This window comes from Aspergillus welwitschiae (assembly GCF_003344945.1).
Source record: "Aspergillus welwitschiae strain CBS 139.54b unplaced genomic scaffold BDQ94scaffold_14, whole genome shotgun sequence".
NCBI classification, from domain to species: Eukaryota; Fungi; Ascomycota; class Eurotiomycetes; order Eurotiales; family Aspergillaceae; genus Aspergillus; species Aspergillus welwitschiae.
The window spans coordinates 113,278-137,778 of NW_020798708.1; the positions used below are offsets into that span (position 1 = coordinate 113,278).

Sequence of the window (24,501 nt, forward strand, 5' to 3'; positions counted from 1 at the left end):
GCTGGACCTATGACACAGACTTGCCCCTCTGGTGATAGCGGGGAAGAAGAGTGGTTGTTCCGTCCCGGAATGTGACTCAGCGTGCACTGTCATCGCCGATTTCGGCGATTTGTGATACCGCGATTACGAGACGTCAGCCCTAGAAACGGCTTATAGTTAATAGAAGTGGTAGACATGGCTACGATAGGGCTGTTTTCGATGGCATAGAGAATCGTTCGGCTTATCATACTTATCAAATTCGTATTCAGCTATTCGAGGCAAATGATTGTCTCGTACACAAGCGGTGCCCTAACCTCCAACTATTTCCCGACAAGTGCCATCTTGGTGAAAGCCCGCTACTAACGTCATTGAGACAAACGATTAGACGGTTCAAGGAGCAACCTTAGTGCGACTGCGAGTTCGACTACTAATTCCATCCATGGGAGGGTCTCTTTTGGCAGGCTCCTTTGCGACTTTCGATCGCCCATACTTCTTCTTGTCCCCATTTGTAGTTTGGCCTTTCTTGGTGTGCTTCGCAGTCGTAGGAACTGATGGAACGGTCTTTGGCCCGTTCTTCTCCGCATCATTCTTCTTCTTCTTCTTGGTTGCAGGCTCTGTTGCATCATCGGCGCCAGTTTTAGCCGCTTCCACTGTCGTGGGTATTACTTCGTGCTCCCGCTTTTCACCCACATTCGACTCGGTAACAGATTCCTTGGGAGCTGTATCTGCAGATGTGGGAACCTGTGAGTGGGGTTTCGTCTCATCGGTAGATTTCACTTCATTAAGGGTCTTGATGTCTGAAGTAGGCTTGCTCTCCTCGGCAGGCTCAGTTGCGCCGGATGGCTGCGCTGGGAGATTGGCGCCATTTGTTGGCTTTTGTTCTTCTGAATTGTCAGCATATCAGTCTGAAGTATATAACAAGGCTTGGCAAGGGGCGACCACAAGACGAGAGGTATAGAAAGCCAGTCCTTAACATACCTGATAATTTGTTGGAAATATTGCTGGGTTCGGAAGCCATAACTGCCCGCAGTTATTAGATAATGCGGGAAATTATGGGGTTTCGTCAATGGTATCCCGGCTTGTCTGCGAATCTTGTGATCGCAAATGATATGCGACTAGTATCCCGATTAATGCCCGAAGTAGTAGCCGAAGATCATCTGTTCAGACGAAGCGGTTGTTGGGAGAAGGTCCGAGAAGAAGACGAGGTGAGGTTGCGCCGTGATGTTTACTAAGGCACGATCAGGGGCGCTAACCCGATTCACGCGGAACTCAATCTCGGCTGTCCCCTCTTCCATTCTAGATCAAGAAATGAAAAGAACCACTAAGAATTGCACCGATGCTCAGTCCGAGGGGGGAGAGATAAGCCCTAGTTGCACCGGGGTTGTCGTTGGAGGTAAGCACGCCAAGAAGAGGAGAAAGCATCCCTTAGCGGCAGGAGTGGAGTCCGATGCGGAGTATTAATGTCGGGGGGGTTGGTGTTTTGGTGTGACTGTCGCAATGACAATGCTGCTGGCTGGCTGACGGCAAAACATGGCCGACGAATCTCATCCCATCGATCTGCGCGCTTCCGTTAGGATCCGTGACGCAAATTAGCCCAGTTAAGGAGCTGCATTGCATGGAGACTTTTCGCAAATTATTCCACAAATGCTGTAGAAGAATAATTACATCAATCAGGTCCACGCCATGTCTACTCGGAGTAGTCGAGAGAGCAAAGCCTTTTCATCTGCGGATGCTTCATGCTCGACCTTCGCCTTATCTGTGTCTGACACGTGCTGCAGGATACCTGCCAACCATGTGGCATCTCCCCGCTTCCCCTGGTCCATCAAAAGACGGAGCGCGACCGAGCCACTGCGCACAAATACCTCTCGTAGGCCTGCCGGCCACGTCTGCAAAGTTGGCATATCCTTATTATACACATACCGAAGAAAGGGTTTCGGATCGGGTACTGTGGGATGGTAGAGAGCCACCGAGGCAGTGACAAAGTCCGTACACACCGTAGCGATCACCCTGGCGTATTCTTCATAAACAGTTGCAGAAACCATATTTTTATCATTTGGTACTTCCCGACTGACCTGCTGAAACAGGTATTTACCGGCATGTCGAAGAAGGTTTTTCGTGTCACGTCTGTTATGCAGATCCTCCATGGAGAAATACATATCTCCTACCTGGACGTAGTACCGCATAGCGGAGGCCAAGCCACCCCCATATTGATTCTCAGCGGCCAAAAAATCGGTCAAAAGGTTTCTAGCAACACGCTCGGCGAGGCTTCGGCTGATATGGCCGTTGAAGGCCCGAAGATCAGTATTGGCCAACATTTTCAACCATAGCAGAACAGTATCTTGCATGCCCTCCGCAACCATGAACTTCACCAAGGTGGCAGACGTCTGTCGATGATCAAATATCTTTAACCGATCTCGCCAACCTGATGCAAGCCACCAATTGACAACTTTGGTCCCTGCTCTGGAATCTTTCATGGCCTTGACAAAATCATCGCCGGTACCTCTTGCAAGCATTAACTGATACTGCAAGCATTGTAGAAGGTCGCCTTTAGTGACATGTCCTGCCGCCGCCAATTCGTCGAATACCACCATAGGCTCTGTCAACATTCTTCGTTGTTTGGCATCGCGCATGCCTGACGCATTACTGGAGATGGGAGACGCCGATGGGGCTACCCGGAAAAGCGGGTTGTCCAGGATGTTGTGGAGAAGCCTATCCGTCGCATGAGCAGACGAATGGGGGTTTTCTGATGAATTCTCGGCAGAAGTTTCATTACGGTCGGATGTAGAAGGGTTGTTGGTCGGATATTCACGATCGAGCTGACGACGGAAGGAGGATGTGATGGCATTGAGGAGCTGCTCGGACTGACGAGGGGTACGGGGGAGCGGAAGATGCAATTTAGACCAAGGGTATTTGACGGCCGGGGTGGCCCTCATAATGGAAGAATGGTCACACACGCGGCGCCTGTCGCAAAAAGTAGCTAGATAATGGTAAACGAAGGCTGTCGATACTGGCTGGGCCCCTTCTGCTGGGAACAAGTCCCGGGCTGCGCCTTATCCAGCAAGTCACGAGTGAGTTTGGCCCGAAACGACGGGCGGTGAGTAAGGGCTGCCGGTGCCACCTCACCACGCGATCAGCCTGGCTGTGAAAAGGAAGGGAGCTGAAGATGATCTATCCCTCAATTGGAGTTGACTGGTCGACCAGTCGGAATTTCAACAGATGTAGGATATACAGAATGGCAGGTGCCGGTCCGCCACGAATTTGAAAGAACCATCCTGGCTCGTATGATTTCCACAATGCCATCGTCATAATACTAGGAATAGTACGGAGTAGTGATGACGAAATCATCGACAGAGCGAACCCAAAGACTCGGAACGCCCATCAGGCGAGGTGGTACGAGGTAAGTAACATACCGATTGGTAGAGCAGCTCTACCTCACTAAAAAGAGAAGTACCATCTGGGACCATCATCTTCAATCACATTTCCTGCAATCGCACCAGTAGCACTGTAGCTAAGCAAGAAGTCAGTTGGCAAAGTAAAAGTAAGTAGTACTATCCCAATGATGGGTGGTAAATTGGACGCGGTAAGGTAAAGCAGGTAACACTGCCCAGGACCGCATGCTCGCTAAAAACGGGGCGCGGGCAACCAACGCGACCGACCGAAAGTCGCCTTCTCTTCCCCTTCCGTCCCATCCACACCTCGAACCCCATCCATTCAATGAACTCGATCTGCTGCTAAGTAGTAGTCTTTCCCTACTAAACTTTCTGCACCTCCTCCCCCTTCACCTCTAATTATTATTTCCTTTTTATCTTTTCTTGTGTCTTTTGCATCCTTTTTCTATCTCTCGACTCTTTCGGTCTCTTTCTTCTCCTCTTTCCTCCCTCCCAAAACAAAATCCCGGCGGCCCTTGTGTGCCCTTAGTGGTTCTGGTGCTGACCTCTCTCGTGAGGCTGCATCTCATCATTGCTACCGTACTAAGTTACGACCTTTTTACCCGCTTTTTCTTCCCACTAGCCGCACCTTGATTTCCTCCCTTCGTCCACGTTGGGTCCTCTCCGATTCCTTCATCTTATTTCTCCATACGGGAGAACCATAAATACCATCAACAGATATGTCTGAAGTTCAAACAAGGCCTTCTGCCTCTCGTGGCAGGGTATCTGCCCGTGGTGGCCGTGGCGGCTATAGCTCCAGAGGTGGTCGAGGTGGTAGCAGATCCACAAAGGCAGACAACTCAGACGGCGCACCCACCGCATTTGAAGACGAGGGAGAACTTGGCCAGATGAAGAAGAAATACTCGGATACTCTGCCCATGCTGAAGGAGCTGTTCTCTGATTGGACTGATGAGGATCTGGTCTTCGCTCTGGAGGATGCAAATGGTGACCTTGAGGAGGCAATTGATCGCATTAGTGAAGGTATGGTTCCCTACTGCTACTTGGGATAGCTCAGTGCTTCTGGGTTTTGCTGACGCTGCTGCTTCTATTCGCACAGGCAATGTCGCTCAATGGGGCGAGGTAAAGAAGAAGACTACGGACCGCAGCCGCCCTAAGACCAAGGAGGTACAGAGCACTCCTGTCGAGACAGTCGCCCCCTCGGTTCGAGGTCGCGGCCGTGGTGGCTTTGAAAGTCGTGGTCGCGCCCGTGGTGACCGTGGTCGTGGAGGTCGTGGTGGTCGGGCCGGTGCTCATACCAATGGAACTCGCACGGAGAAGCCAGCTGTCGCCACTTCTGTCGAGGAGACCACAGCTACGACTACGACTGCTCCTGAGCCTGCCGCGGCTATCAAGTCCGAAAAGACCATCGATGCCGAGCCAGCTGCTGCAGAAACTGTTGACGACAGCGCTAAGGAGGCACCCAAGAGCAGTGTGATCCCGGAGGGCACAAAGAAGGGTTGGGCTAGCTTGTTTGCCAAACCGGCGCCGCCGCCGCCTCAGAAGAAACCTGCCGCTCCTGCTCCTGCTCCTGCTCCTGCTGCCGCTCCTGCTACCACCGCTGCCCCTGCCCCTGCCCCCGAGAAGCCTGCTGCTGCGCCTGTAACGGAGCAGAAGCCAGCTGAACCCGCACCAGCTCCTGCCCCAGCCCCGGCTCCCGCCCAGGCTCCTGTTCCCGTCCCAATTCCTATCCCCGTTCCTGTCCCTGCCGAAAAAGCACCCGAACCCGCTGTTCCTCAACCTCAACCGACCGCAGAAGAAGCTCCTGTAGCTACTCCATCTTCCGCTGATGTCCCCGCTCCGAAGGATGATTTGACGAAGAACAACCTTGCCCAGATCCCCGATGTCTCTCCTCCTGCTCCCACGGCTACCGCAGCTAGCACCGTGGGCAGTGCCCTTGACACTACTCATCTTGCAGCGGCTGCCACTCCCACCCGCGCTGCTCCTGGAACTTACCCCTCGAGTGCCTTCAAGCAGAGCACACGCACCCCTGGCACTCAACGTCGTGTGATGGAACAACAGGAGGCTGTGGTCATGCCAGGAAACCATGCTGTGGATCGTGCTGCAGTCCAATTTGGTAGCATGGGATTGAACGGAGATGCCGCCGATGTTGACATTGATGAGAACAGAGAAGAAGCTGAGACCCGTGCTCAGCCCCCTCAACACTCCCCTGTTGCTCCTCGAGCCTCGTTGCCTCCTTCCACGCAGACTCAGGTTCCTACTGAAACCCCTGCAGTCTCTCGCCCGGCCCCGGGACTTCCTCCCGTGCCCCAGGTCTCTGCCGCTGAAAACTCTTTCACTGATTTCGCCCGCTACACCGACGCTCATAAGCCCTACGACCCCTTCACCCAGCAGGTCACGCAGCCTCAACCTCAGATCCAGGAGCCATTTGCCAACCAAGCTCCTGTCCAGCCTACCGTCACGACCGGTAGCGAGTATTCTCCGTTCTATGCCGTCGACCAACGTCTTCCTTACAACTACTACGGCACATACGGTCAGTCTCAAGATGCCACGGTCGCTGCCCAGAGAGCAGGATTTGGTGTTTCTGGCGCCGAAGTGCAACCGCATATTCCTACCACTCAGCCTCCTAGCCGCTATGGCCATGTTGAAGCTCCCAACAGTGGCCACACCACTCCTAACCCCACCCTTCCTGGCGCTACTCAGACCCCTACGGCTCAGCACATGCCTGGCCAGGGCGCTCACAGCTACGGATACGGATACCCGTACTACTCCAACCCTCACTATGCTTCGTACATTGGCCAGATGAACCAGTACGGCAGGAACCGCCCGATGTACGATGATGCCCGGAGATATGATGACCACTACCTTCCTCACAGCACTCAATATGGTTACGGCAGCCAATATGGCCCGTACGGAAAGGCTGGAATGTATGGTCAGCCTCACGCCTTCTCTTATGACCACTCGTCGTCGCCCGCGACAGCGGCCACCTTCAACCAGGCCATTCCCGGTCGTGACTCGGTCTACGGCCGCACTGGATCCGCCCAGCCATCCGAGACTCAGCAGTCGGCAGCCGCTGGATCCAATGCCTTCGCAACTGGCATGTCGGACGTCTTCGGTCGCACTCAAGGCGGCTTCGGACAGAACCAGCCGATCACCCAGCAGCCTCCGGTGACCACGGAGGAGACGAAGAGCTTCGATACCCCGAAGGCTGCGGGGCCCAGCCCTTCTCTTGCCCAGGCTAACCGTCCCGGTTCCGCAACCAACAGCGCCCCTGGTCAGCCTCAGGCCCAAACCGGCCTTCCCCCGCTGCAGGGCCAGCAGGGTCAGCAGGGATTCGGTGGCTACCCTCACCTGAACCCTCAGTATGGTGGATTGGGTGCCCTGGGCGGCCATCAGGCTGCAGCCAGCCAGACCCACCACCAACCCACTGGATACGGTAACTACGGCGGCGCGGGTTTCGCTAACTACTACGGAAACTCTGGACGTGGAGGCTGGGGAGGCAATTACGGTCACTAAAGGCTTATGGCGTTGCATCTTTTCCGGGTGATGGGATTCCTATTGGCTCGTTTCTTTTTCTCTTTTACCTCGGGCGCGGCAAGCCCTGGATTGAAAACCTATCTCCTCTTATATTCACTTGTTAACACTTTTTCCCCCCTCTGTCACTCTCACGTGTGTAATCTTTACTCTCAATGAGAGCTTGGCTGGTTTTACATCTTTGGTTGATCTTTTCTGCAGGGTTGCGCTCATGATGTATTGAATGGAAAAAAACGTTATCGCTTTGTTTTATTTTTACTTATGTTGCTTGTTCACGGTTTTACGACATTTGCCAGTGTCTTCCTATTATATTCAGACGTCTTTTTTTCCTACGCCACCTCTTCTCCTTTGCTCTCCGGCTTTTGCCCCTTCTCGATTCGGTGTCTGATGAAAACCTTTCCATGATCTCTCTTGCTCTCATCTACCTTGCATACTTTCCGCTTCCTGTACTACTTCTTTGGGTTCGGTTGGGACATCGTTCATGCAAATTGGCTGGATTAGGACAAGGGATGGGGGTTAAAGAATGCAAAGAATTGACTGGGACGGCGTTGGACCTTGCTTTATCTTCCGGTGTACAAAAAGTAACTCGCTATAGAGACGGTGACGAGGGAAAAGACACAATGGAGTAGCGTGTGCGTTCCGAGCCTGAATCCGGGTCTTTCCCGACACCGTAACCACGGCCGTAGCTGTTGACTTGACTTGGCTTGTGCCGTGTAGATGTAGTCTTGGGCTGACAACTATGCTATAGATGATGGAAAATTCCAATTCTTGTCGGTGATGCCTTCCGGTCTTGCCTACATGGCAACGACCCATTCTCACAGACTAGTAAACTATATAAAGAGGGCCTCGATGCTCTGGTACTGGAGAGGCATCTGATGGTTTTTCTCCATCTATTCTGTTGACTTGCACACATCAGTGGATAGGTACTATTGAATATCACGGTCACCTGTATTATAGTTGTGCTGAAGGAAAGGTGAAAGGTTATCCTAAATTCATACCCAGTAGAAAGATAATGAAAGGATTGAAAAGTGAATCTACTCGTTTATATCTCTTTCCTTCATCGTCTCTATGCTGGGTGTTGATAGAAGAAGATCTCTGGAATCAAGATATATTCTACACGACCATATTGAAGCTTTTATGACAAATTCTCTACTATATTCAATCATCTAGTGACACATAGATGAACTGTTGACTGGGAATTTTGTCCCTACAGTAGTAGGTCTAGAATTCTGCCAATGCCCAAAAGGAACAGCAACTAGGTGTACGCATGTACATACAAGGTAGCTATGGCTGTGTTGCCTAGTTCGATCATGTTCAGTGAATATCGGCATTTTCCTTCATCGCAGCCTGCTATCGGTTTGTCCCAATGTCATCTGGTATAATTCTCGGGAGTTGCCTCGTTGCACATATCGAGTGCCACGGAGTTCCCCTTTCGCATGGTGAAACACAAGCTGAACATGCCGCCTTCCCTACTGCTCAGGAGACTATATAATGCTTCTTTACTTTCCCACCAACTTAACTGTACACCAGGCGTAGACGGTGACGGTAACACCACTTCCCCCGGGGGAAGACCTTCACCCACTCCCTTCACTTCACCTCACCTCACCTCCATCACTTTACCCCCATCACTTGCTCCATCACTTTGCCCTGTTCCTTTGTCCCCATTCACTTCCTGCCTCTCGCTCCGCTTGGTCTCGCACATTCTCCCTTCCCCCTCCGCTTTCCCTCCCTTATAATCCGCCTTCCCCCCCTCTCGATCCCAGCTCTCTTCTTTCCTCAACCTCGCCTACTCATCGCTCTCTGCCCACCCATCTGTCTACGCCCATCTTTCCTTAGGCGGCTACGCCCATATGCGACACTGCCCATATGCAACAAAGCCCATACGCACCACCGCCTAAGGCTGCCCACTGTAAGACCCCCCTATCTGGCTTTCAGCCGTCACCCAGAGACACCCTGTTGGAGACTTCCTCCAGTCAGGTAAGTTTGAGTCTATTTTCAAAGCCACTCGTCTCTGAACCTGCTCGATGATGATTTCTTTCCAGGGACTTGCGTGCCTGGTCTTCTGAGAGCAGGTGACTTTTCTTCTTCTATAACCCCTCTGCTTATCAACCCCGGCGATGATGATACATCTACGCTAGATGAGCACGGGTTATTACATGCCACTGTTCGGGTCAGCCTAGATTCATCTCAGGTTGAGCTTTCCCCGTCAGTTACCACGCCTCGAATGATGATAAGTATAGGGCACCCAGTTGGAGTCCTATTCTGAGGGGCATTCCCTTTCCTTGCTCCCCTGCTACCCCGTTACCCTTTCATTATTCATTTGCCCATCTGCACATTATCTTGCCTTTACTGGTCTTCCCATTTCCCGAATCTTTCGATTATTTTGCTGTCCTGGAAAGATGTGCTGCTGTCAGTCTAGGTCCTGAATTATCGACGAAAGAACTTTGGGGAGGGCTAGGAACAAGGGCGGGCGAAGCTGCAATTACACGATGAATACGCTTGGGTGACCTTACATAGGTTCGAATAAATGCACTGGACGGGCCCGTTAATAATAATAACAATAAAGGTGAAGGGAAGGGAAGAGAAGAAAACAAAGACATCGATGAATAATTGGGTATTCTAAATGGCGTCATGGATGCAGCTGGAGGATGATGGATAGTACTATATATTTTTGGACTTGTTATCCGATCACTCCGTTCGATTCCTTGGTGTCTGCGAGACCATCCTCTGGGGTTTCTTCTACTTGGCTATTGTGCGCTATTACATTTGTATTTGTATCTCTTATACTCTGATCTGAGTCACTCTTGGGTGTGCCGGCCTACTTCTCTTGTCCAATACCAATCGTCTGCCAGGGGGAAATCATACCCTCAGAGCTTAACATAGGACATTGACCCCTTCATGAAATAAAACAATGCTCTAAACAATACACTGAACTCCCCACCTACGCACAAGATAGATACAGTAAGAGCTAGAGGGAGATACCTGGTCCACATGTCCTAGGCCACCTCCCGATGGGTATCGAATACATTCGCACCGATACATATAGAGCCAGAAGACGATGTTGCTGCTAGCTACGAACGACAGGATGGGCTAGGCCCTAAACTACTTCTCGTTTCGCGGCAGGGTACAGTGTCTGTGGGGCTTCGCAAAACGTGTTTGATAACTATTTTATAATGGTCATAGTTGTCTGTTCATTCTACATGTCCTGGCAGACTGGTTGGAGTGGTTCAGTTGTCTTCAAAGGGATACCAAGAAGACATATGGTTTGTTGGGGATTTGTGTGGTTTTTATGGCCCAGGAGAGCTATTCCTGGCTTCTAGATGCATTAATCCCCGACTGAGGGGATACTGGGCTGTGGGCATTGAATTGCTTCTGTTGGCGCGATTGAACTGCCCATATTATTACCATAATTGCGAACAAACGGCATCTCTGAAATATAGTATACACTGACCCGGAGAAATCAACCAAAACACGCGCAACTCGTAACTGAAAGCAATAAGAAAACACAAGTAAGCAATTAGCACAGCTCTCAATGGAGCTCACCAGCCATCCAAGTTCCATAAAAACATCGTAAAACCCCGTCGTAGACCATCCATCCACTCACACAACATGAACCACTGCCCAGCGGCACACAGCAATTTTAAGGTTATGGAGCCTTATCAGTCAAATTAAGCACACCCTTTTTAACAAATCAAGGTGCTGTAGTGTAGTGGTCATCATGAAACGTTGTGGTTTTCCGCAGCGCCGTTTCGACCTGGGTTCGATTCCCAGCAGCGCCAAAAATTGGCGTTTGTGCTTGATTTGACTTTTTGGTTTCCCTTTTGTTATGTGACACAGGTGGATTCTTCTTCTTTTACTTTTACCTACTCGATTCGCAGGATGTCCGCGGGCGAGGGAAGTCTGTTCATTGTCAAAGTCAACCTGGCAATCGCCATGAGCGTATAGGGACTGGGTAGTCGTTCAATATTCACTATCTCCATCAATGTCCACTGGGATTGTGGAAGGGAAGTTACAAGCCATCGTAGCATTGATAAATTTCGATATTTCTACGAAAGTTTTTGAGGCCGTACGATAGGGCTGTGAAAGATGCGGAAAGTATGTACAGTCTCCACGGAGAAGATTATCACCTCTGAGTCACAAGAACAGAGTGGGTATGTCGAGAATCGCTACCAGCGCAGTCACCAAAAATTCCTTAACGTCCCGCGTAAGCTCTCTTATGAACAGGTCGTTGCATGCTCAATCCCCAGGCACAGGGGAATTACGATATTTCACCTAACTGACTAGGTTCACTCAAGCTCCGGTTTGGCCACTCTAACCATTCCGCCCAGCTCGGGCCTAGATACCTGCTGATGGACTCAATAAGGAAGCGGCCACCATCGCCAAACAACCAGAAGTGCCGATGCCAGTGTAGAATCACAGCGTAATGAGCCAGGATTACCAGAGCCTCGGGCCGTTGCATTGCCAAATGTTCGGCATATTCGGGGCCGACTATGACAGACCAGCCCGTAACACCGCTTATATTCTTCAGCGAAGCTCTAAGGGCTGCATTCATGGACATTTGCAGCGCCTGGATCGCACTGCGATAGGTGGAAGTAATGGCATCGCCCAATTTAGCTCCTTCAATAAGCCCCAAGAGTCTTGCGCACTCGGGTCCCAGATTCGTATCCCATTTGAACAAGATCGCTCCATCTTGAAGCGGTTTCTTAAGGATTGACTCCTGTAGTGATTTCCACGTAGTCGAAGAAATAACGACGCGAATACCAAGTTGGAGTTTCAAGCAATGCACGAATCTTTCCAGAAATCTATCGAAACTGGTGTCTTCACGGTGAACCAAGACGTCACAGAGAGTATGCGCACCGAGGATGCTGGAGAAAAGAAATAGTGAGACACTGTTCTCCTGGTCAACCTCGAGTCTCCTTTGACTGTAAATCTCTAATGCATGCGTTTGTAGATGGGTTGCATGGCGCCGATACCACTCTCTCTTTTCTGGACGCGCTACGCTCAAGTGTAGAGCACTTAGTGCAAGGACTTGATTGATGAGATAAGGCGTCGAGACAATAATTCGCATCACGTCCGGGGTACCAAACCATCCAATCTCACCTTCGCTGAGGCTGAAGAGGGTGTAATTCATCAAGTTGAAGTACAGCTCAGCGTGAAGCATGTTGACTGGGGGACTTTCAGAAAGAGAAAGAGAAGATGGATGTGCAGGCGAACGCAGGGGTAGTTCATCCGTCACCTGCTGGCACGGTGACGGGATCGATGACTTGCTTGACTGCGAACTGGCCGCCCGTATGAACGGATCCGCGTATTCGCAGGAACGTTCCGAAGACCGACAGTTGGAACATATCGGTTGTTTCTCGTCGCACTGCACAAGTCAGATTCTGATGCTACAGGTGTGCCAGGCGAACCCATCAAACTTACTTTAATGTGGCGCCGCTTACATTCAAAGCAGCCATTGCGCGACTTCTTATGTGCCCTACGCGGCATCCTTACGATAACTTGGTCGATTACTGAGAGCGCATCTTCCGGCGTACGTGCGCCTAATGTGGCAATGGTGGTGGGTAGTATTGTTCCTGCCTGGCGTGCCTCGTGGTCAAGGATCTCCGCCCATGGCTCCAAATTTGGCGATAAGCTTAAAGTGTGCCTGACCAACAGTCACAACGGACCCGTAAAAAAGGTAGGGTTGCTATTTTCAGAGGTTGAGATGCAGCAGAGACTGGGACGTGTAAGAGGCATAAGCAAGCGAAGCCAGTATGGGGGAAGTTTCACGAATCCGCGTATGCACAGACCACTTCGTCTGCCACTAAACCAGATCCGGTAGTATATCCAGGCAACGGATCAAGTCCGACACCTTCGAGAAGGGCTGAGTTCTATACGCGTATTCAGATTCTGCGATTCTATCAAGCAGAGATTGTTCTTTCCCTGCGGTACAGCCACGTGCATAATGGCGTCCAAGAGATATATAAGACCAAGGTGGATGCAGGATTCGAGTACAATCTCGCAACAATCTCACCTCCATAGCTGGATAATCCGATAAAAGTCCCCGAGCGAAGAGACAGCCTACATTCGCCCATCATGGCCAAGCTGGAACCCTACGTGCCAGGCTACTACCTGTGGAGCTACATGCCCTCCGTTCCGGCAGCGGTTATCTTTTTCGTCCTCTTCCTGGGGGCCACCGGAATCCACTTCTTCAAGCTAATCCGATCTCGAGCATGGTTCAATATCCCCTTAGCCATTGGCGGCATTTGTATGTATTCCCTGTTATACTTATATACTCCACAAAAGACAGCCTTATGAACTAACACACAGTACAGTTGAGCTTATTGGATTCATCGCAAGAATAATTTCGCATTTCCATACAGCGGATCTTGGGCCTTACTGTATGCAGAGCGTGCTCATTCTCCTCGCTCCAGTTCTCTTCGCCGCATCTGTATACATGACGCTAGGTCGGATCATACGGAGAGTCAATGGAGAGCAACACTCTCTAATCCCCCTTCGTTGGTTGACGAGGGTCTTTGTCACGAGCGATGTTCTTGCCTTCCTCATTCAAGGCAGCGGAGCGGGCTTGCAGGTGATGGAATCAATGCAGACCTTATCGAAAGTCATTGTTATAGTCGGCCTTGTCTTCCAAGTGGGCATGTTTGCTTTCTTCATCATTGTCTCGCTTATATTCCACAAGCGTATGCAAAAGCGTCCGACATCCGATGCACAGTCACCGTGGAAATATCACATGTATACGCTCTTCGCGGTCAGTGGTCTCATCCTGGTTCGGTCAATTTACCGTGTTGTTGAATATGCGATTGGGTATAACGGCTACCTCTTGACGAATGAGTGGCCACTCTATGTGTTTGACTCTGTGTTGATGTGGCTTGTTATGGCGATTTGGGCTGCGAGATATCCTGGCGATATTCAGACAGGGAAGCCTGAGATGGAGCTCCTTGCGACAAGGAGTGATGATGATACGACTGTATGAGTTTTATTAGACCGTTGTTTGTACCTAAAATGTCATGATTTTTTCAGATACACCTCAGTTGGGTGTAAGCCAGTCATACAGTGTGTGTGCGCCTCATACTGTAACGAAGATGCTCGGAATGACCGCGCGTACCTATGCTATCTTCAGCAGAGGTACTGATTTAGCAACAGAACACATCCTGCGAGCCTTTATGGTTGAAAGATGCATAAGAAACATAAACTAAACTTGATAGTTTGCTAGTAGATGACATGACATAAACGAAACTCATTATACACATGGAAGGAAAAATCAACGAAGCCAACAGACGATCGCTTAGGCTACGGATAAACCAGCAAGTCGGAAAAGACTAAATTTGACCTACAGAGCCATCGTAATCCTGCGCAACGTTTCTCGACCCCTGCATTAATATTTGGAAGCAGCAATTACTGTATATAGAACAGTCTACAACTCCCCACAGAGCCCCATAGTCCCTAAACTTGGCACTAGCGAAACACATCCACTGATTTCCATTCAGCTCTTCTCCCCCCCTCTTCGCTAACTACTTATTGTATAGTCTTATTGACGGAAGTTACGATCTGCATTCCTGACACCGAGTATTAACCGATTAATAGTAACTATCAGACGTCCAAGACCGCTTAGTCGTATCGAATAGTCCCAAACATTAGGTGCCTGGGGGTTTATCGTATCCCTATTTTCCAACACGGCAGACCGCGAGAAAGGAAACAATCATAATTCATGGTATCTTTCTGACCGACACCTTCGAGTGACTTCCTGGCATCAACGATCGTCATGATAGGCTCTGTGCAAGATTGACATCGACTAACATCTTTCAATGTGTGGTAGCTTTCAACGGATCAAGATCCAAATCACGACAAAGTTGGATGCATGGCCTGTGCAGGAACCCATGCTCGTCTTTCGCAGTAATGCTGACGACGATGACGATGGACCAGGTCCCGCTGGCCAGGGCCAGGCGTGTTCATCGCATCCCAAATGTTGGGTTTATTTGATAGAGGTAATTTCAATAAGGTTTGATGGTCAGACACTGACTGAATCATGAAGCGAGTGGCGTAACGGACCGAAGGCTGATCCGAGGTAGACAGCCCGAGACTATTGAATCTAATATTGTCCCGTGGGAGGGGATGAAAACGGGGGAAACCCTAGTCAAGGATACGTAGGCTTCTTGCTAAGACTTGGGCTTTCACTGAAATTACCAGAGGCGAGTATAAAACACATTCTTATTACTCCGTCACGCGAACTGCATCTTTCCAATGTCGCTGGGATTCGCTGATTATCCAGCTGTCGTTACTGTTCTATATACAGGTGCCGAAACATCTCCACCAAAGCCAAATAATAGATCCTGTTATGAAAGCAAACGTACTCTATAAGGGCACTTGTTCATGCCATGTTTGCCAGATCACTTGTCCACCTGGACTATAAAAGAGGTTGATTAAACGCAACGTGTATATCTGCCGACCGTCGAATCATTTCATGCAGTAATTCCCAGACCTTCGCCGCCAGTCTTGTGGTAAGGGGGCTTGGCGTCCGCAGCGCTGGTAGGGTCGAACCTCCAGACACCGCCGGTCTTGTCGCTCTCCAAAGACGTGACACCGATCATTCTTGCGAGTCGCCAGAATTCCTCATCGTCGGCGTCGTTGACGCGCTTGAAGAAGCGTCGGTCCCACTCGCGGCCTTCTGACTTCTCGACCTTGCGAAGCTCGCGCTGAGCGTTCTCGATCTTGGACTTGGCCACGGACACGGCATCCATATCGCCCCGCTCAATGCCTGCCGCAACGTCCGCCCATGCCCGCCGGCTCTCATAGAGGTCTTGCTGGTCGACGGGCGCCAGAGTCAATGGGGTGGTCTTCGTGTCCTTGACAGAAAATCTGTCCACCTCATGCTTGCGAGAGTCTTTGATGACGAACGAATCCGACCATTGTCCGTCAACAGTGTACAGAGGCTTCTTCTCGCCCTCGTTCTCCTTGAACAGGATGGCGCTGAAGGTGTTCTTCTTGCCGCTCAACCAGCCCTTGCCAGAGTAGTCAATCTTCGCCACGTAGCCAGTGCTGCTGGCAATGCGAGTGGACTTCTCCAGTTCGACGAACGGCGTTCCGTAAATCAGGGATTCGATGTGCAGGTGCGGGAGGGTGATCAGGTACCGTTCCTGCTGAGAAGGATCGTTCTTATCCGCACCTGGAGGAGTGAGGGTCAACAGAGCATGTCCGATCTGTTTGATTTGAATGGTGCTGGAGAAGGATGCCTTCTGGGCGTTGTATCCTTGAAGCTACATTTCGAACCCACAGTCAGAGCCTCGTCGTACATAAGATCTTGAATAGCTACATACCTCAACGCCATGCTTCTCGTTTCTGATAGCATAAGCAGTAGCAGGGGGATGGTGGCTAAAGCGGTCAATACGATCCGGAGTGGGGACAGCATAACCACCTACCTGACTTGCTCACTGATCAAGGTGGTCTCGCCCACGTCCGCATCGGAATCCCATTTGCCAAGGAACAACTCTCCCAGGAAAGGGTTCAAAGGCTTCTTTTCGCTACCGAGCTTCTCACTGCGACTGCAGTACTGCTGGTGAAGAGTGCTAAGGAACCACTTCAAGACGGCCAGGGCTCTCTTCTCTGGGTCCGCTTCTTTTGCGGCAGCCACAAACAGGGCTGGGTGTTCGGCCCAGTAGGCAGAATATTCGGTCAAGGAGGTGGACGAGAGGATAAAGGGCGGGGCGGTCAAGGAGGAAAGATCTCCGTTGAAGGAGGCGATAGACTGGAGGAAGGTACCATATCGGTTAGCCAAGATCCGTAAGCAATACCGGGTTAGACAGTCTAGAGTGTGGGACCAATTGCCTAGAAGAAAATCGGTCGTTCAAACTTCATACCTTAAGGAAACTTGTCCAGGAACCTTTGCTGTGGGCGGGAACGCCGGACGCTGAATCCTTGCTGGAACTCATTTTGCAGATGTGGAAACAATATCGACTACTGATCTGATACAAGACCGCAGGACCGGCTAAGAATAAGCCCTGGGAGGACGGGTGAAAAAGAGTGAAGCGGGGAAGAGAGAAGGAAGAGGGGGAGGAACAGCAGGGAGACAGATGAATATGTCATGGGGGGGAAGAGTGGAAGAGGAAAGCGGCCGGAGGGCGATCGGGTCACCCACCAAACCCGAATTCAAGCCACCCGCGCAGGGGGTCAGCTCTTTCTACGTCATGGGTGGCTGAGCTAAGCTCTGCGGATGTTTCTTGTCCTGCTTGCTTTTCCACGGAAAGGATGACCCCAAAGGGAGGGAATCACAATGGACTGAGTTTCTGGATGGCTGCCAATCTCATGCTATCACTGTATTCATTGGTGGTTTTCCAAATTCTCGACTCGCGTGCCACTTATGTCTTAGCTCCGTGGCGGAGATTATATTAAGCCAGCCACATCGTTATTCCTTAAGCCTACTAGATAGTGGAGAATTAACTGAGTATTAAGAAGTAATAACGGGCGGGCAAAAAAAAAAAAAAAAAAAAAAAAAAAAAAAAAAAAAAAAAAAAAAAAAAAAAAAAAAAAAAAAAAAAAAAAAAAAAGAAAATAAAGGAAGAGGAGGCGGCAAAAAGCAATTATAACAAGATGTGCAAAAATAGACCGCAAAAGAAGTCCATAACTGTAGTGCCTACAATATTCCTCTACTCTCCACACCATTACCCCTGATCTCGTGATAGCTTATCAGTTGACTTGGCGACCGAACTGCGGCTGGAAGTTCCCCAACAGCTAAACTACTGACCACTAAGTAGACTCCCAGACCCCATGCCTTACTTACACGGGCATATCAAATCTATTGCTGGGTCTGTATAGTTGAACTCCAGATAAGACCTTCTGCCCTTACTTTGCCATACTGGGCGCCGTCTGTTATCTGTCTGTCGCTCAGTTTGATCGCAACCCCATCGGTTACCATGCCCAGCATGACCGCCGAGTCAAGGCTGCGTGTGTGGATCGAAGCTGACTGCAAGCTCTGACACAGTGGTTCCAGGATAGTCACTACAGACCGGTTGAGTGGTTGTAAAGGGCTTTCCGGGGGTTGAAGCTGGACGAAAGCGGAAGGTTGACTTCCTCATTATTGAAACCTTGGGATGTTACTGTATGAGGGTCCTTCTCGGTAAACAACCTTCTTACGGAGTGAGACCGGCCTTCGAAGGCCTCGATTTTTGCCAGCTGTATAGGTGGACACCCATGTACATCCTCATACTGATCGATCTTGTGCCTTTCCCTTGAGGCTTTAGATCAGATCAACACCCGTCATTCGGAGTCAGCGATCGTCAGCAGCTGATCAAGTAGCCCTACAACCCAGAGACTGTCGATGATTGCCAAGTAGCACGAAATCAAGTTATATGGGAGTGGGCGCGATCGACCAGGCAAAAGCACGAACTTGTCTCTCAGCTCTCCTGAGTCGTGTGAAGTCCCCAGTCTCCACTGTGGCCCTGGTGTCTGGGCCGATTACTGGGTGTTCGATACGAGAGCTGCCGTACCCCAGATGCCTTTAGGTTGTTGCGAGAGTGCTGGAAAAACTTGTGCCATCTGGAAAACTTTGCGCAACGAGATTGTGGACTTGGCCAATTTTTGACATCGTTTCTGAACCTGGTTGCTGATTCAAAATGGTTCACACGCCGTTGGCTGTGCAGAAGTTCGTTCCTGGAGCCCCTGTGCCGATCGGGTTCCCACCTCCGCGGCAAGCTACGGTTCCCGGCTTCTGCCCCAAGCTTACAACTAGTTTCTCAAGCGTGTTCGGAGTCAAAAAGACGATGAGCATCAATGGTCTAGCGGCTACCAAAGTTTGATCTGAGCTAAACTTGTATGTGGGTATCGCAGAAGTCTCTGCTCTTACTTCTCTTGGCGATTAAGTGTTTTTAGGGGCAGTTAGTTATGACAGTCTTGCCCTCTGACCGACGATAGTCGCGCTGAAGAATGGAGTCGTGACACTCCACGTGTGGTCGAGAGTTCTCTACCTCCTGGTGGCCAGGTGCTTTAAATATGATGGTGGATCCAGGGTGTTAAGGCAATTTTTTGGATGTTTGACGACTCATTTATGTACAGTATCTAGGTGTCTGGGTGCTATGGAGCCCCGTCCTCTCCTTTGTTTTTGATCCTTCGAAAGTTCCTCTAGAAACACTCTTTCTTTATCATCAATTGACATTTTCCTTGCATAATGTACTTCCTGACTTTCTATATTCGTTCTGGATATCAAACAGAGTCATCTCAGCAATAACGGAAGCCTTGTCGTCGTGCCTGGCGTGACACAATCCATCAAGAGTGATCTGGAACGGTGTCAACAACCAAGCAACATGTTCGACCGAAAGTTCTTGAATTCGTCCTCGACACTCGTTGTCCCTAATGGACGTCAGAGCTCCAGACATGAGCATCGACCGCCTCTCAACTCAACCATTACCCTCATTCAGGCCACCACTCACGACTCAGACCGTACTTTGCCTCATGGAAACATCCCCGAAGAGGTCCATGAAGATCAGTACAACCAGTTCTCACCTACCCGAAAGATCATTGTCGTTATTATCCTTTCGTATTCTGCTATCCTCGGACCTATATCCTCCACTGCCATTCTGGCCTCTGTCCCAGAGATCGCCAGGACATTCAAAACAGACGCAGATATTATCACTGCCAGCAACGCTCTTTACCTAGCTTCCATGGGGATCGCTGCTCTCCTCTGGGGTCCTTTGAGTCAGATCTCGGGCCGCCGTCCGGTGAGTGGCATCTGTGCATTCATATTTTCCCTCTTACCCCTAACAGGTAGTCCCTTAGATCCTCATTGCGAGTTCCATTCTCTTCTTTCTTTTTACTGTGGCCACAGCGCTAGCCCCCAACCTTGAAGCCTACTTTATCTTCCGCATATGTGCCGCGTTTCAGGGAACCGCATTTTTAGTGCTCGGGAGTGCCACCGTGGGCGATATTTATGAGCCAATGTCTCGAGCCTTACCACTGGGATGGGTATTGTCAGGTAGTGTGACCGGGCCTGCCCTTGGTCCCGTTCTAGGAGTATGTCTCATCCAAAACGTACCATTCACCTGGCTGTTCTGAACTGACACTTTCATATATAGGGCATCATGGCTACCTTCCGCCCATGGAGATATATATTCTGGCTACTTGCTGCATTAAACGGCTTCGCAGCAGTCCTTTTTATGATATTCTTTCCGGAGACCATCAGCCACAAATCAAACACCCATTTCAGAGGGAAGAGCCTGCCTCAGCAGACCAAGCAACTCTGGAACCACATCTCACCCCTTCGCATTGCCCGCTTGGTCTTCTCTTACCCGAACATCTTTCTCACTAGCCTCACTGCCGGCGCCTTAGTATGGAATCAATACGCCCTTCTCACACCAATTCGCTACGTTCTTAACCCTCGCTTTCACCTTGAAAGCCCCATTGAAGCCGGCCTCTTCTACCTCGGCCCCGGTGGTGGCTATATAGCCGGCACCTTCTTTGGTGGCCGTTGGGCCGATCTTGTGGCTCGGAAATACACTCGTATCCGCAACGGACGACGTATACCTGAAGACCGTCTCCGCTCTTGTGTATCCTTCATCTTAATTGCTATCCCAGCATGCATCCTTGTTTATGGCTGGACAGTTGACAAAGAAGTCGGGGGAATCCCAGTTCCCGTCGTCGCTATGTTCCTGCAGGGAGTAGCCACAATGTTCTGCTTCCCCAGTCTGAACACTTACGGATTGGATGTGATGCAAGAGAGTGGTAGAAGCGAGGAGGTCGTCGCAGCAAACTTTGTTTGCCGGTATATGTTTGCTGCTCTCGGGACGGGTGTTGTCCTACCTGCTCTTAAGGCAATGGGCGTGGGGTGGTTCAGTACCATCTCGGCGCTGTTTCTGATAGCTGTTGGTGGTGGATTATATCTGACCGCGGAATATGGCCCTCGATGGAGGGAGGCTGTTGATGCAAAGCTTCAGGCTAAAGGGGAAGAAAAGGGGAGAGAACACGCCTCAGAACATGTTTAATTTTTTGCGACCCATTGGGTCGTCACGTCATAAGCATAATACCCAACTGCATTAATGATTGATCTCGGCCGTGTCGCGACCGGAATGACATTCCATGGTGGATTTTTCTTATTCTAATGTACATATCAGAGATTTAGCACATTAAGTTATTGGCTTGGCTACCTCATATAACAGGTTTCTTTCTTTTTTTCCGGCTAGGATTACCCACTCTCTCAAAATGCTTCAAGAGAAGCTGTATTCGAAAGTACTCCATGTATCGACTTTGGCCCTAATGAAGACTTGGTCACGAGTAGTAAGGGGACGGCTTGCGGGGATTACGGAAATAGATCGCGAGGCTGGACACCCGGACACTGTCTCTACTCCGCCCGCCACTGATCGTCTTGTGCCCCTCTTCTCCCAACTATAATTCTCTCTCTTCAACCCCAATCCCGATTGTATGAAATTGTCTTGCTTCTTGTCTTGTCGTTGTATTGTGGCCTTTCACTCCATTCTAGCTTAATGGTCCACCTTCGTTGTGCCGAGATCTAAAATTAGTTGACTCCACTGGTTCTTATCGATAAACCAAACGCGTGTACCCCATCGGCTCTGCCCCTCCTACGGCACCACAGCTTCGTTACATTCTGTTCTGGTCTTCCATTCTACCGAAGAAGAGGTTCATTACAATGCCTGCGACTGGACTGCAGAAGCAAATTGGTCAGGTATGATGTCACTCAGCCTTGGATTGCCCTTTAAGAAACATCCGACTGAACTATAGCGGAGTTTAGCTCTTCGCGGTCGGATTCCACGGCCTCACTCCGAGCCCAGAAATCAAGACTCTGATTCACGACTATGGTATTGGTGCGATCGTTTTTTTCAAACGAAATGTTAGCGATGCAGCTCAACTTCAGGTAGGGGACTTCCCAATGACCACCCACTGCTATTAGCAGTACGCCAGCGCCGAGACCCAGTAACTGATATCAAGTCTCCGATTAAAGGCCTTGACGCATGCGCTTCAAGAAGAAGCACGATTGGCAGGACACGAACATCCATTGCTTATAGGAATTGATCAGGAGAATGGTCTTGTCACCAGGGTGTCGCCTCCGGTTGCTCCACAACTGCCGGGCCCTATGGCTCTAGGTGCCGCCAATTCCCCCGAGCTCGCATACCAGGTCGGGGCGGCAACCGGTGAGATTCTGAGCGCCTCGGGAATTAACATGAACTATGCGCCCGTATGTGACATTAATTCCGAGCCACTCAACCCGGTAATCGGGGTTCGTAGCTTCGGAGATAATCCCGAGTTCGTGGCTCGATTCGCCAGTGCCAGCGCCCAAGGTCTTCGGGAGCACAAGGTCGTACCTACTGTAAAACATTTTCCAGGGCATGGTGATACCGCAGTTGACTCACACTATGGCCTACCTGTCATTCCAAAGACACGTGAACAACTAGAAAGCTGCGAGCTGGTTCCCTTCCGTCAAGCAGCAAATGAAGGTATCGAGGCAATTATGACAGCCCATATCTCCCTACCTGGCATAGGAGATGGCAGATTGCCTGCCACCTTATCGCCTGATGTGATGAGGATTCTTCGCGAAGATATGGGGTACGGTGGTATGGTCATTACGGACTGTCTCGAGATGGATGGAATTCGTGCTACGTACGGAACAGAGCAAGGCGCTGTCCTTGCCCTGGCGGCTGGCTGCGACAGCATTATGATATGCCACACGTATTCCGTCCAAGTAGCTTCTATTCTGCAGGTCTGTCAGGCCGCCGAGTCTGAAAAGATTCCTTCCGCGCGATTGAATGAGGCCATCCGTCGTGTGAGTGAGCTGAAGAGCAGATTTCTAAGCTGGGAGACGGCGCTGCGACCTCTGGAATCGAGAGAAAACTGGCCTGCTCTGGGAACAGACCTAGTGAAACATTCTGCGCTGGCTAAACAAGCCTATGCCCAGTCTGTGACGCTTGTTCGGGATTCCCTCCAGATTCTTCCTGTGTCCAGCTCTGCTAACGTCGTATTCCTCTTTCCTGGGGACCAGACTCCAGCTGGAGGTGCAGTGGATGGAGAGGGACTGGGAAGGAAGGGCTCTTATAACGCCTCCGTTTATCTCAACATACTGAGGCAATACAACCAAACGGTGGTTGAAATCCGATATGGGAGTGCAGGCTTATCGGCCGAGCTGACGAGTACCATTGAAGCTGCCGATGTCGTTATTTTCACTTCTATTAATGCGCGAGAGTCCCCGTTTCAGCGGACTTTAGGCTTGGAGCTGCCTAGCCGGGCTCGTAAACTGGTCAGCATCGCCGCCTGTAACCCCTACGACTTCCTGGAAGATGCGTCGGTTGGAACATATATCGCCACCTATGAGCCAACACCCGAAGCATTTGCGGCAGCTGCTGAGGTCATATTTGGAAGATCGGAACCTAAAGGCACCTTGCCGGTCAAAAATCCTACCAGTCAAATGTCTGTTGAGGAATCAGAATTGGCTAACACTAAGGATATCTTGCAAATAACAGCTGTTTGGAATGCTGCTTTGCCTTCCTACCCACTTTCCGCTCAGAAGTTGCAACTACTTATCAATCAAGAACATGGGCATCATTTCGTTGCTCGCTTGGGTGCTGATATTGTAGGATTTGGCTTGACATATACCAGCACTACACCCGCAGGTGTTGCTGGCAACATTGCCGTGCTTGCAGTGGATCCTGCAAAGCAAGGCCAGGGACTTGGAACAGCACTGATCTCGAAAATCACTGCATGGTATCGGGCCAATCTGAATCTGTCACGTCTCGAATTAAGCAGCTCATTCCCAAGGTTCTTTCCTGGGATACCCAACGATTTACCGTCATCGGTACAGGAGTTCTTCCAGAAGCGTGGCTTCTCACTATGGGATACGAACCCGCGGAACGTTGACTTGTACCAAGATATAGGTGACTTCAAGGCCCCTGACGCATATATCACACGGGCTGCGGATCAGGGATATACGTTTGGTCCACTTCAGCCCGAGCATTATGAAGAATGCCTGGCTGGACAGAGGAAAAATTTCTCTGCAAATGCGGTAAGCATACTCCCAATTTTCTATGCACCGCAGCATTCAACGTGTCTTCCTTTTCTGGTCTGACTAGTGTAAACAGGCCTGGGTGCGCCAATATGAAGAGCTTCACCCTACCAAATATCCATTCAGTGTGATGGCAGCCTTCGACTCCCAAGGAAAACAGGCCGCTTGGACACTGATGCTTGATTCTGACTCGCCCGCTCTACAGAGAAACTGGGCGCTTCCACCTGTTTGTGGGTCCAAAACCGGCCTCATTGGATGTGTAGGTGTGGATGCGGATCATAGGAAGAAGGGACTTGGGCTGGCACTACTCAGCCACGCAATGGAGGATCTGAGGCGGAGAGGCGCGGAGGGAGTATTTGTCGACTGGGTGGTGCTGGAAGGGTTCTACGAGCAGCTCGGCTTCAAAGTCTGGCGCGAATATCGACGGGCAACTCTTCAAATGTAGTTTTACGACATTATTTCCACAGGAAGCCATCACTAGGATGCATATAGCTACTATTATTGGACCGCATTCACGCTGACATTCCCCGCATGTTGACTGGCCGAGGCCTGCATCTCGGAGTTCCCCTTCCGAGAGAACCTCGGGTAAGGTTCCCCGCCTCGGGCATC

At 50.4% G+C, this 24,501-nt stretch overlaps 8 protein-coding genes and 1 non-coding gene across 9 annotated transcripts; 5 read left to right on the forward strand and 4 right to left on the reverse strand.

The window, feature by feature from the left end:
- Positions 1-203: 203 nt before the first annotated feature.
- On the reverse strand, positions 204-1,098 carry BDQ94DRAFT_26199 (uncharacterized protein). Its single transcript, XM_026775347.1, has 2 exons — positions 958-1,098; positions 204-860 (listed from the first exon to the last, which is right to left on the reverse strand). Exons 1-2 carry the CDS (start codon positions 995-997, stop codon positions 370-372), a joined length of 531 nt encoding a protein of 176 aa, XP_026626796.1. The 5' UTR covers positions 998-1,098; the 3' UTR covers positions 204-369.
- A 446-nt stretch (positions 1,099-1,544) lies between these two features.
- On the reverse strand, positions 1,545-3,180 carry BDQ94DRAFT_26197 (uncharacterized protein). The gene has a single exon (XM_026775346.1). The coding sequence runs from the start codon at positions 2,910-2,912 to the stop codon at positions 1,650-1,652; it is 1,263 nt and encodes a 420-aa protein (XP_026626797.1). The 5' UTR covers positions 2,913-3,180; the 3' UTR covers positions 1,545-1,649.
- A 747-nt stretch (positions 3,181-3,927) lies between these two features.
- Positions 3,928-7,091, forward strand: BDQ94DRAFT_26192 (putative RNAPII degradation factor Def1). The gene is made up of 2 exons (XM_026775345.1): positions 3,928-4,388; positions 4,465-7,091. Exons 1-2 carry the CDS (start codon positions 4,088-4,090, stop codon positions 6,879-6,881), a joined length of 2,718 nt encoding a protein of 905 aa, XP_026626798.1. The 5' UTR covers positions 3,928-4,087; the 3' UTR covers positions 6,882-7,091.
- Positions 7,092-10,594: 3,503 nt separating this feature from the next.
- On the forward strand, positions 10,595-10,678 carry BDQ94DRAFT_t130. The gene has a single exon. It is a non-coding gene; the product is annotated as a tRNA-His (tRNA).
- A 270-nt stretch (positions 10,679-10,948) lies between these two features.
- Positions 10,949-12,603, reverse strand: BDQ94DRAFT_26210 (Zn(II)2Cys6 transcription factor domain-containing protein). The gene is made up of 2 exons (XM_026775348.1): positions 12,321-12,603; positions 10,949-12,264 (listed from the first exon to the last, which is right to left on the reverse strand). Exons 1-2 carry the CDS (start codon positions 12,384-12,386, stop codon positions 11,158-11,160), a joined length of 1,173 nt encoding a protein of 390 aa, XP_026626799.1. The 5' UTR covers positions 12,387-12,603; the 3' UTR covers positions 10,949-11,157.
- A 371-nt stretch (positions 12,604-12,974) lies between these two features.
- On the forward strand, positions 12,975-13,872 carry BDQ94DRAFT_178297 (RTA1 domain-containing protein; the record flags this gene model as incomplete). The annotated part of the gene is made up of 2 exons (XM_026773097.1): positions 12,975-13,146; positions 13,214-13,872. The coding sequence occupies 2 exons, from the start codon at positions 12,975-12,977 to the stop codon at positions 13,870-13,872; spliced, it is 831 nt and encodes a 276-aa protein (XP_026626800.1).
- Positions 13,873-15,064: 1,192 nt separating this feature from the next.
- On the reverse strand, positions 15,065-16,986 carry BDQ94DRAFT_142655 (OSBP family protein). The gene is made up of 4 exons (XM_026766073.1): positions 16,754-16,986; positions 16,316-16,641; positions 16,214-16,268; positions 15,065-16,153 (listed from the first exon to the last, which is right to left on the reverse strand). Exons 1-4 carry the CDS (start codon positions 16,823-16,825, stop codon positions 15,359-15,361), a joined length of 1,248 nt encoding a protein of 415 aa, XP_026626801.1. The 5' UTR covers positions 16,826-16,986; the 3' UTR covers positions 15,065-15,358.
- Positions 16,987-19,192: 2,206 nt separating this feature from the next.
- Positions 19,193-20,866, forward strand: BDQ94DRAFT_169857 (putative MFS transporter; the record flags this gene model as incomplete). Its single annotated transcript, XM_026771365.1, has 3 exons — positions 19,193-19,606; positions 19,665-19,898; positions 19,961-20,866. 3 exons carry the CDS (start codon positions 19,193-19,195, stop codon positions 20,864-20,866), a joined length of 1,554 nt encoding a protein of 517 aa, XP_026626802.1.
- A 477-nt stretch (positions 20,867-21,343) lies between these two features.
- BDQ94DRAFT_178300 (putative beta-N-acetylglucosaminidase) lies at positions 21,344-24,414 on the forward strand. Its single transcript, XM_026773098.1, has 4 exons — positions 21,344-21,564; positions 21,631-21,753; positions 21,841-23,892; positions 23,969-24,414. The coding sequence occupies exons 1-4, from the start codon at positions 21,529-21,531 to the stop codon at positions 24,335-24,337; spliced, it is 2,580 nt and encodes an 859-aa protein (XP_026626803.1). The 5' UTR covers positions 21,344-21,528; the 3' UTR covers positions 24,338-24,414.
- Positions 24,415-24,501: the final 87 nt, after the last annotated feature.